Source organism: Manacus vitellinus, unplaced genomic scaffold (genome assembly GCF_001715985.3).
Source record: "Manacus vitellinus isolate BGI_N305 unplaced genomic scaffold, ASM171598v3 scaffold_1_pilon, whole genome shotgun sequence".
Taxonomy (NCBI): Eukaryota; Metazoa; Chordata; class Aves; order Passeriformes; family Pipridae; genus Manacus; species Manacus vitellinus.
The window spans coordinates 46,514,663-46,533,448 of NW_021939396.1; the positions used below are offsets into that span (position 1 = coordinate 46,514,663).

The 18,786-nt window shown below is 41.5% G+C and overlaps 1 protein-coding gene across 1 annotated transcript in view; it reads left to right on the top strand.

Moving 5' to 3' along the window:
• ANKRD29 (ankyrin repeat domain 29) overlaps positions 1 to 8,910 on the top strand; it is a 29,380-nt gene extending 20,470 nt beyond the window's left edge. The window contains exons 7-10 of the mRNA XM_008928351.3: positions 4,620 to 4,718; positions 5,184 to 5,279; positions 6,337 to 6,435; positions 8,045 to 8,910. Coding sequence (XP_008926599.1) covers positions 4,620 to 4,718; positions 5,184 to 5,279; positions 6,337 to 6,435; positions 8,045 to 8,128 — 378 coding nt within the window. The 3' untranslated portion in view covers positions 8,129 to 8,910. The remainder of the gene's footprint in view (positions 1 to 4,619; positions 4,719 to 5,183; positions 5,280 to 6,336; positions 6,436 to 8,044) is intronic.
• The last annotated feature ends 9,876 nt before the right edge of the window (positions 8,911 to 18,786 follow it).

Consider the following 18,786-nt stretch of genomic DNA (forward strand, 5'->3'; position numbering starts at 1 on the left):
TTCCCTTGATTTCCAAAAAAAAGGGTTTCATAATTGTTTAGCTGTTTCTTGACTCTAAAATCAGTGCTGAAACAGCCAGATGTGGCAGTTGCACAGCTAGCTTTACAACCCAGCATGTAGAAATGCTTGGTTAGAGACAGGGCTTCTCAGGAATCTCTACCTGCTTTGAGAGAGCCTCCAGTGTGATCTGCTGAAACCCTCAGGCAAGGTAGCTGTCCTGGGTCTTCACTGCACATTTGAAATTGATGGGATAAGGTCTTGTCCTCGCAATCAGTCATGTATGTCTGCCAGGTGGCTGTGATCACTGACTGCAGCAAGTGAAAAATCAGCAGGCAAGAGCAAATGAACGCGAAAACTCTAATAACAGTGAACAACGTGGCATGCAACAGGCTTTGCCAGGTATTTTCAGTATTTCCTTTCATCTACCCTGAAAGCCTGACAAATCATAGCTTGGCAACAGAGACTGATCTATATATGACTTTTGCTGCATCTGTAGGTGTCTGTGTACAGTCCTGGCTGTGGGGTAAGGAAACAAAATTAGTATTTTAAGTGCCCAAACTAAAGTAGTTTTCTTTCTGTCCCTACCCCCACCTCCCAGCACCAGAGCTGTGCTGGCAGCTACTCCCTGGATCAATGCATTAGCTGCTCCTAGGTTGCCTTCACACTGTCTCCCAAGAAAAAGATTAAGAAATGTTAAGGCCTGTTAATTAACACGGTCTAAAAGATCAGCGTAGAAGGAGAGACTAAAGTATGCATTAATGCCTTTGGAGTCATTCAAAATAGAGTTGTTGAGCGTTAGATTTAGCTGAACCATGTTGCCATAAAAACTTCATTCTGCTAACTGTAATTATAGTGCACCAGCTAATTCTTTCTGACACTATTTTTTTAACTCTCTAATCCAATTTCTACAACATAATGTTTCACGAGGCATTTTTGAATCTTAGTTGAGGCAAAGACTTGTCTCTGTGTGACTGTTCCTCCTGGCTCCTCTGTTTCATCTCCAGCAGGACAGGCTTACTTTGCTTCAGGGTACCTCCGATCCCTGCTAAGACTATGCCTGGATAAGTGCATGGCATTTGTATTTGGGGCCACTGTAATCTGAAACATTTCCTTAACAAATGGAATTTTTTTACTGTTTAATTAGTCAAGTAATGGTTGGATGAATCTCTTTCTTACTAACAAACCAATTTATACTTTGTTCAAAGGTGGCGTGTTGGTCATGAGGAATGTAGCTCTAGATGGGGCAGTTTTGATGCCAGATGACTCTCACTGTCAGTAACAAGCTACATTGCTCTCACTGTGGTAGGAAACTTCCAGGCAACATTACCTCAAATACAGGACTGAAGCGTGCCAGGTGTGAGTTTATGCTTCTCCTTCCTCATGGTATAGAGCTTTTTCTCTCTACCTTGTGAATTTGAAGGCCTAATTTATGTGCCTGAGCACATGCATCTGCATTACATGTCTCCTTCTGCTGCAGTGGTACCAGTTCCCCTTCAGTTTGGTGTCCCACCTCCCACATCCTACAGCGTTGCTCATGACACCACAGAGCATTTCAGATGGTGCTGGCTGTTTGTGTGCAGGCTCTTTAGCTCAGCTCTCAGAAGACCAAATAGTGAAGCTTTCCTGGCAATGTGAATTCTCTTGGGTTTTATTTGCCTTCTGTTCTTTCCAATATTGAGGAGCAGGGCAGGAATTCTATTGTCATCTTTTTGTCTAGACAGAGCTGGGCGCAGTGTCTGAAGCCTGGTGCAGGAGTGGTTTCTATGCTTCTCCAACTCAAAAAACAAAGCTATAAGATTTTTTGCCAATGAATTTCACACTGTTTTGGCAGCCTGTGTCCCAGCAGGCTTTAGTCTGTCTGGCTAAGCAGATTCAAAATAATCTGAAAAATAATTTTTTTTTCTTACCATGTGATACGCAATTACACTTACATGTAAGCCAGTAAAATAGAGTGGACTTCAGGCAAAAAAGCAATTTGCTATTAGCAAATTAGGTATAGTGGTGCAAGTGGACTAATGGGCACAGCAGTGGAGAAGATGACACTGAGTAGCCTGAGAGTAGGGGGTCTGTGCCCCTGGAATCCCCTACTGGTAAATTCAAGGGGTCTTTCACCTCCCACCCTACTCCAGCCTTTTCTAAAACTTCAAGCCATAAGCAAAAGCTGAGATTTAAAGCTGCAAAGCAAAGTCAATAGTTAATGGGTAAGAGAAAGAGGATCAGAAATTTCAGTCTTTGGAACTGCTGGCTGCTAGATGTAATAAGGTGTAGTCCATATCTACTAGCTTGTAATTAAATACGGAAAAAAAGAACAATTTACAAACATATTGGGTGTTTAACATTGTTCTAGGAATGTAATAGTCTGAAGTCTGCTAAGTGGGCAGAGGGACGAGGAAAGGAAAGTAGTTTTTGGACTTTCTTCCTGACTCATCTCCAATCTTTATTATCAGTTTACACATGAATTCTCATGTGACCTCTTAGTAAAATGTAATATCTCTTTTGCACCATTCACCAACATGAAAATGGACAGAAGCTCTTCTACTCTGGATAAATATTTTACATATTTGCATAAACCTGTCTGTTAGATGCTGTTTGCTCTAGAGAAAGAGGATGACCACAGTCAATGTGAGCTCACCATCAGTTTTAGCATCTTTTTTCTCTTCAGGCTAAATCCTTCAAGACAGCCAGTCTTTATTATAATGTATTTTTGCCTCTAGCCTGTAACTGAGCCACCAAGGATGATGTCTAACAGCAATACTATTTAAGGACTGTTAATGGTAGCAGTGATGTTACACAACACTTGTATTTCCTTCTGCTCCTTTTCATTTATATCTGAAAATAAGAGTTGTTCTTACAGACTTCACTGTGATTGAAAAAAAGCTGCTATGTTCCCCGAGCTTCTGTTTGTATTTCTTGTGTAAATACACATGTGGATTTGCACAACTTTGGTTCTTCACATAGATTAAATTGTAGGCGGCTCTCAGATATTTTCCAAATTTTGAAGGCTTTTCCAGGGTCCTTACTGCTATTTTCTAGAGCCCTCTGGTGGGGGGAGATTAGAAAAATATGAAGCGTCAACTTACTGGTAGGGAAAACACTATAAATTGAAGAGGGACAGTTTTTGCCGTCACGATAACATCACAAGACAGCCTTCGTTATTTTTGAATCACAAAGAACACTCATAGCAATAACAGGATATATACTAGAATGAGGTCAATCACTAATTTCAAAGAGTTAATTTATAGAGAAATTATACAAGAGTGGGCAAAGATCCTGTTCCTTGCTATTTCAGAATACTAAAGATCTCAGGATGTGCATTTGCTCTTTCTCAGAATCAGAAAAAGAAAAACCCAGAACATTTATACCAAAGGAAGAAATAACTTTTCTGTTTCCTCGAAAGGATTAAGTCTAGCCCATAGAAAGCAGAAAACTGGTACAACAATGGTTTTTTGGATTGCATGATCCAAGTCAGTTGGCACTGAGAAGAGAGATTACTTCTTTGATCAAGGTGGAAATATTTTATTTAACGTAAAAAGTTGATTTCTTCTGAAGCTTCTCATTAAGACTCTTTTGGAAGCCTCAGTATATTTTGTCTTCCACTTTCGGGCCAAGTCTTCAGGCTGCTAAGGGTGGTGAGGGGAACTGGCAAACGCTGAAGGCAGAAGCAGACACCCTGCAACGTGAGGCCTCACTTTTATGTTAAAGTCCAAACAGCCAAAGCCTTTTGTTAAAGGCTCACAAGAATCAGTTTGGCACCACATAACTGTTGGAGTCCTCCTACAATCTTGAGAATCAGACCATTTAGAAGCAAAAGGAGAAGAAGATACAAAACTAAATTCTAACTACAGTGAAAAATACTTGTAGTGCTTCAACTCACTTTTGCCTTTGAGATGGAAATCCATCACAAAGTTTAGCTTATTCTGAAAGTGCATTTCATTTTCTAGGGGTTTATGCTCAAATAATGCCTGCATAGGACAATTTTTCCAAACCAGATTGCTTCATGCTGGATTCCTTGGTAATTGCTCTGTTTTCTAGTGGAGTTCTTGAAGATAAAATTTGTAAAATACTCACCATCTCTGTAAGGTAGGACATTTTTACCAGATTCCCTGAGGGTGTATAATGTAACCTTATATTGAAAGTTGATGATCATCTTGCATTGCTCCCTAGCTTCTTTAAACAACTTTCACTCCCTATGTACAGACACCCAGCTGCAGAATCTGCCTGTGCATGCTTAGGTTTGTCTGTATCTTCTGTCACATCTAACCACCTAGAGTTCAAAGTACACAGGATACCCTTAGTCTTTGTGTTTCAAATTTACCCGTGTATTTTAAGCACAGCTGGTGCCTGACTGGGCTTTAACTGTTCACACAACAATGCACATTTCCGTCCAACTATGCAAAAGAAAGCAGATAAGGATGGTTCTACTCCACAGACTGAAGCAATTCTAACTTGACACACCAACTTCCCAAGTGTTTTTGGACAGAGCTCTGCATATGTCTCCCTGTGATGCAGGATTTCATTGAGTAATTGAAGTACATCCGTTCCAGTACGCTTGGGCAGTAAAATATCAGAGAGCCTAGGACATCGAGGTGAAACCATTAGCAGTCTTATTTTTCTTGCAGGATGGGACAGCTCCCTTGTGGATTGCCTCACAGATGGGTCACAGTGAAGTGGTGCGAGTCATGCTGCTCCGCGGTGCTGAGCGAGACGCTGCGAGGGATGTGAGTAGCACTTCTTCCTGCACTCTGTCTGCAGCTTAATGCCTCCTAGCTTTTCCAGGGACTATAAGTCAGACTGTCTGAAGGCCTGGTGTCCCTGTCCCCAGAGTCCTCCATGTTTGCCAGGTTGAAAAGTCCCACCGTGGGTTTCCTTTTTCCTGCTGTGTCTGGGACAGCTTTCTGGAGGTACCTTCTGGAACAGGGGAACGGAAATGTCCACATAGATGAGAGACAAAGGCGATGGATATATGGTGTCACTGGTTCATTTTCCCCTGAAGTTTTCACATGCCAGAGGAACAATCCTCCAGATGCCCTAAAACCAGCAGCACATGCTGTGGAGGTGCCTCCTCAAAGATGATGAGCAGAGGAGATCTGAGGCACAGGCAAGAGCTGGTGTTTCCCTCCAGCCAAGGGGAATGCAGGTAAAGCATCTGCAACAGCAGAACTGACCTCCTCTCTCTTTTAAAGGATGGTACAACTGCTTTACTGAAGGCTGCCATTAAAGGATACAACAATGTGATAGAAGAGTTGCTGAAATTCTCTCCCACGCTTGGCCTCCTTAAGGTTAGTAGTTAAACACACAGATTTGTAGACAAAATCTCAAGAAGGCAAAGAGTCTGATGAAAGACCTGGAATTTATGACTGTGCTAATGGAAGACCACAGGAGCTTGAACCCAAAAAAAGTCAAGAGAAAAATGAAATGATCTTATTTAACTTTTAATACCACACATAAAAGAATATTTTCAAACAAATCTGGGAATTTAAGTTTTGGAATGAGGAAGCACATCATGTCATAGAAGGAATTCTCCTGCTTTTTGTCACCTGATTTTATTTCTACTGTAAATTAATTGCTCTTGACAGTGCAATTTTTAGCATTATACTCAGCCCTCTTTTGCATTTAGTCAGCAAAATAGTGTCCTAAGAAATACGTTGCAAGCAGATTCTCTACTTGATTTTGTTTTTCTCTGAATTCATAAAGTGACTTGAAAAATAACGGATATTTGGAAGCTGCTTTTTAATGGCTGACCTAATTTTATGTGTCTATGTCACATACTTTGATAGCCTCTGTGCATGCAACAGATTGGCAACTTTGATGTACTTGATAATGTAGATGTTAATTACAAGTATGAAATAGCTTCCTCACTTACTTGAACTGTCAGTTTGCAACCACAAAGAAAAGGCTAGCCATAAAAAAACCCACCATTCAGCTGTCTGACAGTGAGGCCATTAATCATCAAAAAAAGAAGATAAAATGCACAGATGGTTTCCATTACTGCTTGCGCTTCTGTTTCACTTGCTAATGACTGATTTTGCCAGGCAGAAGCAAGTGCTATGTTCATTTCACCTCTAATCTATTGACAAGGGTAATTTTTAAAAGGAAATATTGCTGTGGTAAAGTGAACTTGACTCTCATTTTTATTAAAGCATTTAAAATCACCTCCTTCATAGCCCCCTTAGCTGCCAGCACCCCATCTAAACCAGACACTAGGTCTTTGATGGCCTAATCTCTTCTGTGTTACTTCTCTCTCATTCATAGGTTTGTTCTTTACAAACATTTGTGTTTTAATGCCTTTTACTTTCTTCCCATGTCTGGTACAAACACCTCCATTGGTATTTCTAGAATGGGACCTCTGCTCTCCACGCAGCTGTCCTGAGCGGCAACGTGAGGACAGTGGCACTGCTCCTTGAGGCAGGAGCAGACCCATGCCTGAGGAACAAGGTATGTCCTGGCAGACCATCCCAGGGGAGGAGCAAGTGGGGATCACTGAGCAGTGGAGCCATGTGTGCCTTGGAGGTGTGGGCAGCCCATGTTTCCGTGTTGCTCTGTGGTTGCCTGTTGATCCTGTCCTGAAGTACCATCATTTAGTCCATTTATTTCTGTATACAAGAACCTATAAGGGTGATAGGCAGTGCCACTGGTGATGTTGGGTCTTGAGAATTTACATCAATCTGAGAATAAACCAAAGCACTCACTCACTCACTAGAGAACCACAGATTAAATTAACTATAACTAGTCATGCGCTAGCTAGGTTGCATTTTAGGGAAACAGTAATCTGTTACTGTTTTGATAAGTTGTAAGTTATATTTGTATCTCCATAATGATGTATAAGGAGGATATTTCTGCAGAAAGAAAAATTTATATCTAGGTACCTTTGATGAGAAAACTTGGTTAGAATTCAGAGCATTGCTAATACAAAAAAACCCCCTCCAAAATTACATGCATCTTTCCCATATCTTACTGTAAAACTGTTAGTTTTTTTAATTAGTCTTGCATTCTTTTTATAATGGCAACATATCTGTACAATACTTGTCTTGATTTTATTCTGTAAAGTGTTTTAACTTTAACTTTACATCTTTGATAATTTCAATGAAAATGTTTTCTTTCCTCTGACATGTGTTTCTGAACTGTTTGCTGATAGCGTTTGATATATAGCTGGGTTTGTTAAGCTGTGAATGGATGGTCTAGTGTTAACTTCTGGTTTATGACTAAGTGAATGAAAGCTTATAATACAAATAATCAGGCACATACCTTCTAAATATTTTGTGCATTTAATATATCTGTGGCTGTTAATTTCTGTATTATTCCACTTGATGGCAGCAGAGTTAATAGCATTCACACAGTAGTCTTCACTAGTATGCACTTTGGTTTGATACTATAATCCAAACGATGTGCAAGATTTTTCTGCTACTGATAGTGATTTGCAGCAGCAGGGTGTTTAGTATAAAAAAGTCCGTGGCTGTAACCTCTCCTACTGACTTTTAATTTTTTTTTGAATAACATTCAATTTGGCACAACAGAGTATATCTGCAGGACAGAATTACTGATTTTTAGAAGTAGCTTCATAATAAATGCTTTATGTTACCAAAATTGTATTCAATAAATTAAGAAGAAAACCCATCCAAACTCATATTCTATTACCAATCTTACAGCATAGCACCACTATTCCATAGCCATTAAAGTGTTCCCTCAGATTTTTATGAACTTTAAAGACCTACCTCATCTCCCCCAAAAAATCAGCAGCTATGCTCTCTGTTATTTTTGTGGCAGAAGCATAGGGAGGCCAAGGGATACCATTTAGCCTGGATGGTCAGCACAAAGTAAGCTGATCACTCAAATTCTATGCTGGGATTATTTTGAAGACTTAAGTGAGACTTGCACATGAAAGACAATTTCTTAAGGTACCTTCAAAAGTGGAGGAGACAACACTGGAAAACATCACATCATTATAATGCCCAGTTCCATCTTCTTTAAAGTTCAATGCTTTTAAACCGCGTTTGGGAAATACTCTTTCTTTTCTGCTAACCTCAAAGGTTTTTTTTTATTCCAGGCAAATGAACTGCCAGCAGAACTAACAAAAAATGAACGCATCCTCCGACTCCTCCGTGCAAAGGAAAAGCAAAGGAAAAGCTAATGCAGCCCTGTAGCAAATGCAGTTTGACAGAGATGTGCCCTGACCACAGCAGCATGATAGTAAACCCAGGCTACCCAAGAAGGGCTTGTTGGAACAGTTTGCAGAACTGATTAGCCTCTCCAGTACATGCTCCCTGAATGCACGATGCCCTTGCCATAGGGTTACCACGGGCTGAGGCCTCTGCCCGGCATCACTAGACGCAGGACTATGACAAGAGCAGGGGCAGGCCAGGAGCTGCGTTTGCACCGCAGCCCTGCCTGTACTCCAAGATCCCACCACTCCCAGCACCAACGTTTGCTCCTCCACGCCTCCAAGCGTACACATCCTCACACAGGCGAGCATTCCTACTGTTTCAGACACGCATCCCCATGGCCACATACCTGTAACAGGTGCCTGGGGGTGCATGTGTGGGCTGGGAGCACTCAGCCCTTGTGCCAGAAGGATGCCCAGACCTTGCAGCTCTTTGGATTCAGACAGTCCTGGCACGGCCCCACGGCGCTGCTGCCCTCCCTTTGCTGACAGTGCTAGCTCAGATCATTCCTCTCTACCTCCAAGTGCCACGTGAGGCTAGAGGTGAGATCCTGCCTGCAATATCACAACAGGAAAAGTCCTCCTGCCAGCCCAGGGGTTTGGTAACATTTTTGCTGCTACATGAAACTCCATAAAAATGATCAAGAGCATTACAAATGATGCCAAAAGCTATCAACCAAACAAAAAGCAAGGAAATGTCCTCTCAGTTGTAGCATCTTGATCTGTCAGTCTGTCCAGCAACAGAAACACAGTGGAGCAGTTGATTTTGCAATGACTATGCAGCACTGTGGGGATCCATCCCCAACCTTACAGTCTACATATGTGCATTTTTCTGGGTAGGGGAGGACCAGTTATTGAGCAAACCAACAAGGACATAAATCCACTGGCACAAGTACATCAGAAATTTAGCTGTCGGGCACAACAAACAGTACAGACACTATACAGGTGGTATACATATGTTCTGCAACCACAGATATGTGACACTATGGTTTAGTACCCACAGCTACTATGCAACACACTTGTTCCACAGGTCTATGACAGGAGCTAAGGGAGACGTGCACAGTATACAGGTATTTCAGCAGCTGGTGAGGGTAACATGTAGTCATACTGAACAGGCCCACTAATTAATGCAGGCATGGAAAATGAACTCTCAGCAGCAGTTTTGGCCTTTGTTGTGGTTAAGACACTTAGACATGCTACTAGTGCCTGTGTGGGGAAGGCAGTGCAAATTGCAGGTGGTTTGTAAAGAGCTGTGTTTTAACCATGTTACTGTAAGACAGCCCATTAAAATCCTGTCATTTTTGCCATATAAACAGTATATACCATGTCCTGTTGGCCACAAAAACATTAGAGATTAATTTACAGTGAGTTGAGGTAAAAAGTTAATTCAGTACGTAAACACAGGCACTTCACCTGCCTTCAAAGACTGTAAGGAAATGAAATGTTACTTGCTTAAAAAATGTCTGCCTAGCATTCAGCTGAACTGTTGCACTTTTGCTTTAGTGAGTTAAAAGGAAATCTTTGAGTGAGCTAGCACAAATGAATGTAATTTGTGTAGTGAAAATTAGCCATATATATTAACAAATCATAAAGTTATTCTATCTGTAAGTTAGGTAGGAAGTCAATGCTCTGGTGAAGAGAACAGAAGTGGATGTACCTTTGCTTGCATGCTGGAATTGCTATTCAATTTCTATTCAGCATTAAAGAGGAAAGCTCTTAAGTTTTCCAATAATGTAATAGGATACCAGAAAAGTCTATTTGTTTAGGTAATTTATGCTTCTTTTAAATTAAAATAATGTTGTGCCTTAGAGAAACTTGCAGATGAACTGGTACAGAATCAAAGAATTATGCAAGATGCTTAGAGGATGGCTATATCCAGAGTTAAGTTCTGCAAAGACTAAAAAATACTGAGCATGCAGAAATCTCAAGAGCTTTATTGAGAACTTAAGTTGCACAACATTAGATGGGACTGCACTCTGACTTCTTTAACAAACAACACTGGAGAGGACAGGTTTATTTAGAGCCTGGCTGAATATGAACGTATTGTTTTGAAGAAAACTAGAAGAACTCTAGGGCAGCGTGGTCTCAATATTGAACTTTCTCCCTGAATTTTCTCCAGATCAACAATTGGGAACAACCACACACTCTAGAAGAAAAGCTCTTTCGTATTGGTAAAGGAGGTGAATAATCATTAGAAGGTCTTCAGTAGCCATGCAGTAAATACTCTGAATGTCAGATGGGCTGTAGTGATCAAGCAGTCTTTCTAAACAATGTGGAAGCATCCACTGTTGGTGAGGGTCTCCAAATTTTTCCTGATAGCAGAGCATAGGAAAGAGAACAAGGCAAGCCAACAGTGGTCCTGCAACTGCTGAAGTAAGCAAGCTGAGAAAACAATATGCAGGTGTCAAGTATCTGCTGGTGGCCAGGTTTATTTTCTTTGGAGAGTCATCTCACCCCAAAGGGGGTAGCTACTCAGCAAAGAACTTCCTCAGCTATGCTTGTCCATGGGAACATGCACATCTGCTCCTCACCATTTAGAGTAGGAATTTCCAAGTCCTGTGTCCAGCTGCCTCCGTGAAAGGTCACCACAGCCAGGGCTCTTAAGAGACGTGTGAAGAACACCTGGGGTGCTGTGTCCCGTACAGAGCATCTGCTGACCTTCTTCCAAGAGAATGCAGCTACCTGGTCCTCTTTTTCTTATTTTTTTTTTTTTTTTGAGACAGTGATATTGGGCTATAGCTGGCTTTTGTTATTTCTAAATAAAATTTGAAATGTAGGGCTAGTACAGGTTGAAGGGAGAGGCTTGTTGCTCCCTCATTGCTCTTCTTAGTGTTGGCTGACAGAGCACACAGGTTGGGGTGAGGGGGAGCTGCACGGTGGAGAACTGCCTGTCAAGTCTTTCTCTGCCCCGCTCAGGCTGAAGTTCAATCTAGTTTCATCAAAGACACTATTCAACCAAAACAGGACTTTTAGTGGAAACCTTCCTGTTGGGAGCATTTGTTTCATCTCGGAGCCTTTGGAGAGAGAGGTGGTTTTAGTTTTGGGTTCCCTGTAACCAAAAGGTGCTTATTCTGCCTGTAGATGGGCTTGAAAGTTGCAATACTGTTTATCACCATGCAATTAACCTTTTCACAAAGAAACCTTAATAATTCTTAGTATTTATGTAGCTGTTGTTATCTTTAAAGTGCTCAGTAAATACCACTGTGGTCTCTTTGTTGTTCTAAAACAGAAACCTGCTTTCCTGTGGTGGCTGAAGTGATTCACTAATATTGACAGTAATCCTTTGCATAGTCGTGGTGCCTTTTGTGTAAGGCTTTCAAAGTGCTCTGTGGACACTCTTACCTTTGTAAGTTCCTAAATGCACTGTGGAGGAAAGCAAGGAAATTGATGATTTCATTCACATGCCAGTGAAATGAGGCAGCTCTTCATCATGTCAATAGATAAGAGTAAATTTAGACTAGAAATTAAGGGGCACCAAATTTATTTCATAGATGGCAGGATGAATCCTGGTACAATACAATGTTGTGAAATAGAACTGGGAAGGGTTAAGAGGCCAAACTGTTTTTTGAGTTAGGTTTGGGGTTTTTTTTTTTGCCAGAAAGTGCCATATATATACACCCATCTTATACCCCAAAAGAATCAGCTCCACTAGCATACTGCTATTAGGCTTGCTTCTCTGCGTATTCAGATCCAGGGGCCTAGCCTGTTGTTCTATTCATATGGGATTTAGGCAGGTGCTACCATCTTGGTGGCTTCCCATCAGCTGCAAATGAGTAGAAAGAATGTGCAACCAAACAACAGGCTACACCAGTGAGTCAAGGAAAAGCATACAGCATCTTTCTTTTATTTCACTAGTGTCAAGCCATTGTAGGATGGGGAAGAGCACAAGGAAAAGCTCATGGGGTATAGGGAGAAGTGGCATACCATGAGTGACACGGTAGTGGTGTAGCCTCACATGCCTCAAATGCATGGAGTTCTTCATTTAGATGATCACTGCAGTGCAGTGTGCAGGAACATCTATTTAGTAATGATACAAAAGGCAATGTTGTACCTCTTGACCACATGCTCTTCTTCTGGAGTGAAACCATCTCACTATTGATCCACCCACCTTTGTTTAGTTTAGAAGAGCTGAGAGGATTAGAGCACAAGATCAAATAGCTGCAGGTCATATTTAATGCACTTTAACAACGATGATTATCTGCCTCAGAGTCAGAGCTAATTGCAAGAATAATTCACACTTCTTTATTCAGCCAGTCTCGGTGACTATTGGAAAAGCCATAAGCTAACCAAATCTAGTGTCTCAGAAATTTCAGAATTGTTGTACAGAAAATGGGGTAGCACAAACCCCAGTCCATTTGTACTTAATTTGATATGAACACTGAATGGACATAAAATACAGCTCTTACCTGGAACCCTTGAGTCATCGGTGTTAAAATGTTAATGTTTGCTGTGAGCCTAACCAAAGATAATACACAAGGCTCCTTTTTCCAGCAACAGAATATTGTACTGCACACCCAGGACTGAATGGAGTTGTGCCTTCTCACAGCAGCTCTGCTTTTGGCCCTCGGGAATGTCATGATTTTTCATACTTTTCTGAATTCCACAGTTTGTTTTGATCTGACCTTTTATGAATTTGATAAAACATATAAAAATGTATGTAACTCCATATAAGACTAATATTCTGCAACAGGAATGTTGCTTTGCATACCATCATTTCAATAAAAATATACTATTTGGATTATCTTGTTCTGCATATTTAACATTTCTTTTCTTTCTTCTGTATTCTACTCTTTCTCCTTGTACAATACCAGAATTAGTTTCCTATTTATGCAAAGACCACTTTGCTATATTTCACTTGATTGATTAGGCTTTTATTGTTTTCCAGGTTCTCGCAGATGAGATGGCATTCATGGGAAAGAAATAAAAAACAAAACAAAAAAACAAAACAGGTGCCCTGGCTTGAGAAACAGGAAAACTTAATTTAGCATGACATAAGAAGGTTTGCTTCAAAGATCCAGATGTCACTGACAAACTCCCCATGACATTAATATCCATTAGGTCAGATCTGTCTGAAGGGAAGATTATAAAAAGCAACATAGGAATCAAAGGAATAAGACTGTACTTTTAGTCAACTGTGTCTTGGTGGTTCTGTTATTATTCCTAAATGTAAAACTGGCCCTTACACTGATATGATGTACCTCAGTTAAAAAAAAAAAAAGTCAACACCCTGTTGACATGCTTATTATGGTGTGCAATGGATTATGCGCTTTATAAAAGGGGCAAAGAGTTCACACTGAAAACCATATTTTTCATCTTGTGTTTGACATCCCAGGCTTTTTGCCTTATTCTTACAATTTTCTATTGAGTTGAGCTACATTTTAAGTCATTATCAAAAATTCCTACAGCCTCAACTCAGTAAAGCATCTTCATCTATTCAGAGAATATCAAAGAAAAGTGCTGTGACTTGTTCATGGCCTAAATCACTACAAAGGATGACTTCTGGGAGCGGGAAGCTCCTTAATTTTGCACATGAAAGCATATCAAAACAATATCAAGAGGCTGAAACTAGACAAATTCAAACTTCAAGCTGTGGATTTTCAGGAGTGAGGATAATTATTTAAGAAACAAATTGTTGAGATGATTCCTTCATAATTTGAGTTTAAAAAAAAAACCTGAACAAATCCTTTTCATTCTGAAAGACGTAAGACGTGTTTCACCTGAAACATTTTGTGTTTGATGCAGGAATTACTGGGTGAAATTATATGATATGCTGGAACTAACGTTATGTGATCATAATAGTCCTCTTGATCTTAAAATATATGAATCAATATACTTTTTGCTTCATCTCCTCAGTGACTTAGAGAGATGCTAGCTCTCATGAGATCAATAACAAGACCATATGCCTAGCAACTCTGGCTGTAGCTGCACAGCAAAATGAAATCTGAGACACATACCTAAGTTGTCTCTAAATAATCCATTTCGCTCTCACAATGTTGACAAGGCATTTTAGCTGGACTAATGTTTTAATGTCCTACTTTTAATGTCAAGTCAGTTGGTTCAGAACTGGCACAAGTGCTGCGTAGTGCTGCACCTTGCCAGGGAGCAGGGATCAGCAGAGCCATCTGGGGTGTGCTGGTGGAGAACACAGCTAAATCAGGAAAGAACAAGGGATGCAACTTTTTTCCATGGAGCTGTTTCACTGGCTTGGTTGCACAGATGAAGCATGACACTAACCTTCAATGCAGATCTGAAACAGTCTGCAATTTCATATATAGTCCACAAGTGTGTTCTTGTGGGGTATATACATGTGCACCTATGCATACATGCTTTGTATCCAGCAAATGGATATAGGTTCCTATAACCCCCTTGGAACAGTGATACGAGAACCTCGTGATTTGCTTGCCTGGACTATATTGTGTGAAGAAGAGGCAGAATTATTCCACTTTCTGAAAGCTCCAAGAACAGTTTCTGCATGTGCTGCCTTGGCCATGCTGCTGCATCGGACCCTATGCACTGGGACAAGGTGTTGTAAAACTGACAAAATGTCTTCAAGTCTAATCATAATCAGGCTTTTCCTCAGATGAATTGTAGCTAATAAAACCATGTCCTTTTCCTCCTGCCAAGTCAGATTTTGGTAGTGCCCTTATGGACTCCTCTGTGACAGTTCAGCCCTTATTCTCCACTTCGATAGCAAATCCTTAGTTCCTCACCACGTGGCAGCATGGTGCCATAGGGGCTCAGTAAATTGATAATACAAATCATACACAGCTGTTAGTAGGTCAAACTTTGAATTTATCAGCCTACCCACAGTACATACTGCACATATTTGCTCACAGCAACAAGTGCAGAGTGTCTCCAGACTGCTGTAATCATAAGCTGTGTTTCTACAGTGTTTTCCTTCAACAGCTCAGTGGCTGACACCTGGTTTTGGAGACTTTGAGCTACATGTTGTGCAATTGGCACCCCTTTACAGAAGAGGAATTGCACTGCCAAGAACATCCAGCAAGTTTATAGCAAAACCAGAACAAACATTGAATCGATTGAATCAAGTCCCCAGCTTTTGCTACAAGGCAATAAATAACTTTACCTCATCGTAATAAAAATGAAAAAAGTTTCAATTACTCCAGTGATAAATGCAGAAAGGATGTGATCCTAAAGAGTGACTATAGGACTTTTTAAGGTTAGATAGGGACACACTGGCATGGGGTTGATAGAGCAAAATATGCTAGGGCACATAGGAAGAGGAAAAGACTTGATTAAGCATCACCTGACATACTATTTGTATGTTTAATTGGGTAGTGGCAGCATCAGGCTCTGATTTGATCCCACATGGTGAATCCAAGAGCATCTAACCAAAGAATAGATACCTTGAGTCATGTATAATAAAAAGCCAAGCAGGTCTCCACAGGTGAGGAAGGCGGACAAATGAGGGCTGATGAAAAGAATGTGATTCACATACAACACCAAATGGGAAACACCAGATTTGTTTAGTACTAGCATTATTCTGGTTTAGCTGGAAGAACAGTCTTGGAACAAGCTACAGTGGTTTCATCTGGGTCTATGTAAAAACGGAGGTGTGAGAAACTGGATGAAACTTCTCACTCACCTGTTGCAGCTTGCAAGATTGCAAGACATCCAAGGAGAATATTGTGCTTTCCCACATGCAAGGTGTTCCTTATTATAGCTCCAAATTCTTGCAAGTGCCTCTGGGTGCTATTGCAATAGAAATAATAAAGACTCATAAAAAATTACGGGGAATAAGCAGCGATGGACATTTTAATGGATTTTGCTGCAAAGTAATCACGTACTGTGTTTTCATTGGCTTACACGAGTAATTCTTCAGACAGATTGCCACCTGGGAATTGCAAGGTCATTACTATTAGGTGTTTCAGTTTCTCGTGGAAGCGGTAACACAAGTTTCATTTCTGTATTGAGTAAAGGGATGGATACACAGTAAAGCCTCCACCTCTGAAGGCAACGCTCAGGGCTTCCAGTCAAAGACACAGAACAGAGCAAAGCTGGCAGTTATTTTATATGAGCTTCCTGGCAGGCAACTTTACACTGTTCAGGGTACCCAGTGAGGGAAAGGACCAATTTAACCTTAATGGCCAATTAAAGGACTTATTCAATGAATTAGTATTGGCCTCTTCTTCCAGGCAGGAAAATTTAGTTTTGTATGTGCTGCTGAGAAGCAGAATAAGTATTCCCCATTAACCTTCCAAGTGGACAGTGCCTAGCAGCTATGCATAATCCTGGGTTTAAAAAGGAACCTTATAAAACATAACTTGATAAATGTCCTTCTAAAAGAGCAACCAGGCCTGGGAATGGTCTCTTTTGGGCCATGTGTATCACAGACAAGGCAATGAGCTGCTGGCAGCATTGACCTGGGTTAACTCTTCAGGGCTGCTTTTTCCCTGCCCAAGATGAACGAGATACCCTTAAGATGACACAGCCAGCTTTGCCATCGATAACACTCATGCAACTATACTTAAATTCCCACAAGCTGCTAGAGACAGCTCTGCATCCTCATCCCCCAAATATGGCACAGAGCCGCCACCAAGACCGATCGATAGCTTCAACAAGACTGAGGGCATATCCTGCTCTGGTCACCCAGCTGCCAGGGTACAGAGGCTACATAAAAACTGATACATGTTTGAGTTTCTGCATCTGCCATTACACAAGATTTCAGTGTCTGTTAATTAGTCTTCAAACCTATACCACTTAACTTCAGCTTATGAGTGCAAAAAGGCAGAACTCTGAGAAATTGCACCAGAATGAGTGAATTTAGAGTGAATATAGAGGTATCCATACGAGAGTTAAAGAAATATTAAAATACTATCTCTTTTCTCTGTTTATGCTGTAGGTGGTAGACAAGTGTGATGTTATGGACTTAATTATTTTACAGTGGAAATTGTCATTGCAATAGCTTCCCTTTTGCTTGTTTTTCATTATAAATTGGTTCTCTCTCACCTACGATTCTTAAATCACTTATTCACTATGTAATGCATTCAGAAAGAAAATGCCATTTCTCTTCAGTCAGTTTTGCTATCCTTCACCTTTTTCACAAGCACTGAAGCAAGGCTTTTGCATTTTTTTAACCTGTAGCTATGTAAGCTATGCTAACTGCATCCTCTGCCTATGTGGAGTGCCTAGAAAATGTAGCAACTTGTTCCCCTGCTTCTAGGATCACACTGTGTAGTCCTGAATAAATTTTTTTTAATTACATGAAAATTAAAATTCAATGTAACTTAAACTACTCTAGCTTTGTTTCAAAGCAATTTGCCAAATGCCAAATCCTTCACCTGGGATCAAATAATTACACAGAAAAGTACAAGATGGACAGCAGCTAGAAGGAAAATAGTTTGGCAGAAAAGACTGGGGTGGTTGGGCTGGGTGAGATGCTGAACGTGAGTCAGCAGGCTGCATCATCAGCAAGGAGGCAGCCAGTAGGTCAAGGGTTGGGCTTATTCCTCTTTCTTTGAGACTGGAGTACTGCGCCCTAGTTTGGGCTTCCCAGAACAAAACAAAAAAAAAGACCCTGACATCCTGGAGCAAATCCACTTTACTGCCATCACAACAGCTAGGACTGCTGGAGTACATGAGCTTTGTTTGCTCATCCCTAACCAGAAAGCTGGCTGTGGGGACATCTTACTGCTCTCTGCAGTTACCAAACGGGAGATTGTGGAGAAGGGATAGCCTTCTCAGGCAGGCACCATGACGGCACGAGAGATAACAGCCTCAAGCTGAAACATGGGAAAATCTCTTCAGATACAGGAAAAACCTTTTGCTGCAAGTGTGGTCAATCAGTGGAACAGTTTGTCCAAAGAGGCTGTGAAATCTCCATACCTGAAGCTATTCCTAACGCAACCAGACAATTCCCTGAGCCACTTGCTTTAACAGGATTCTGTTCTCAGCGGAAAGTCGGATTACGTGACCCTCGGGAGGTCCGCGGCCAACACGTTAGCCCGCGAGGCTGACACGCAGACAGTGCAGACTGGTCTGCATTTTTGTCAGCAGATGGCAATGTCAGCTAAATTACATGCTTTATTCCAGCAGCGCAATGTGCATTAACTATCTGGGAAGGCAATAAAGTGTCTGGGAAGGCAGTAAAGAGGTGGGGAAATCAGACAGAGAATGCCCCACCCCGCTTTCAGTGTGCCTCCTCCCAGCCAGGTCCCAAATTGAACCAAAATAGGAGTCGAAACGAGCAGAGCCCAAGTAAACAGAGCCCAAACAAACAGATTGCTTTGGCAGAGCGCAGCCAGCACTACCAGAACTGCTGATTGCGACACGGGCGGGCCCCCGGTGTCAGCGCGGCGGGAGCGGCCCCGCACCGGGAACAGCCCCGGGACGGCGTGCCCGGGGTGCATCGCAGCTGCACAGCGAGAGCACACGGGGCTGCGAGACCAGCGCCTGAAAATCACGAAGCAATGACCCTGAAGCCAAATTAAGGCGCTTTTGCCAAAACCAGGGGGGTTTTAAAGCGACTTTTGCAGATTCACAAACTACGCGATTAACACTTCCGCGCCCACGCGAAGCCGCTGCCCGGCTGCCGGTACAGCCTGGGCGGGATTGTCCACCCCGGAGAGGCATGGTTTCGCTCCGACACCGGGACGAGCTTCCCGCCA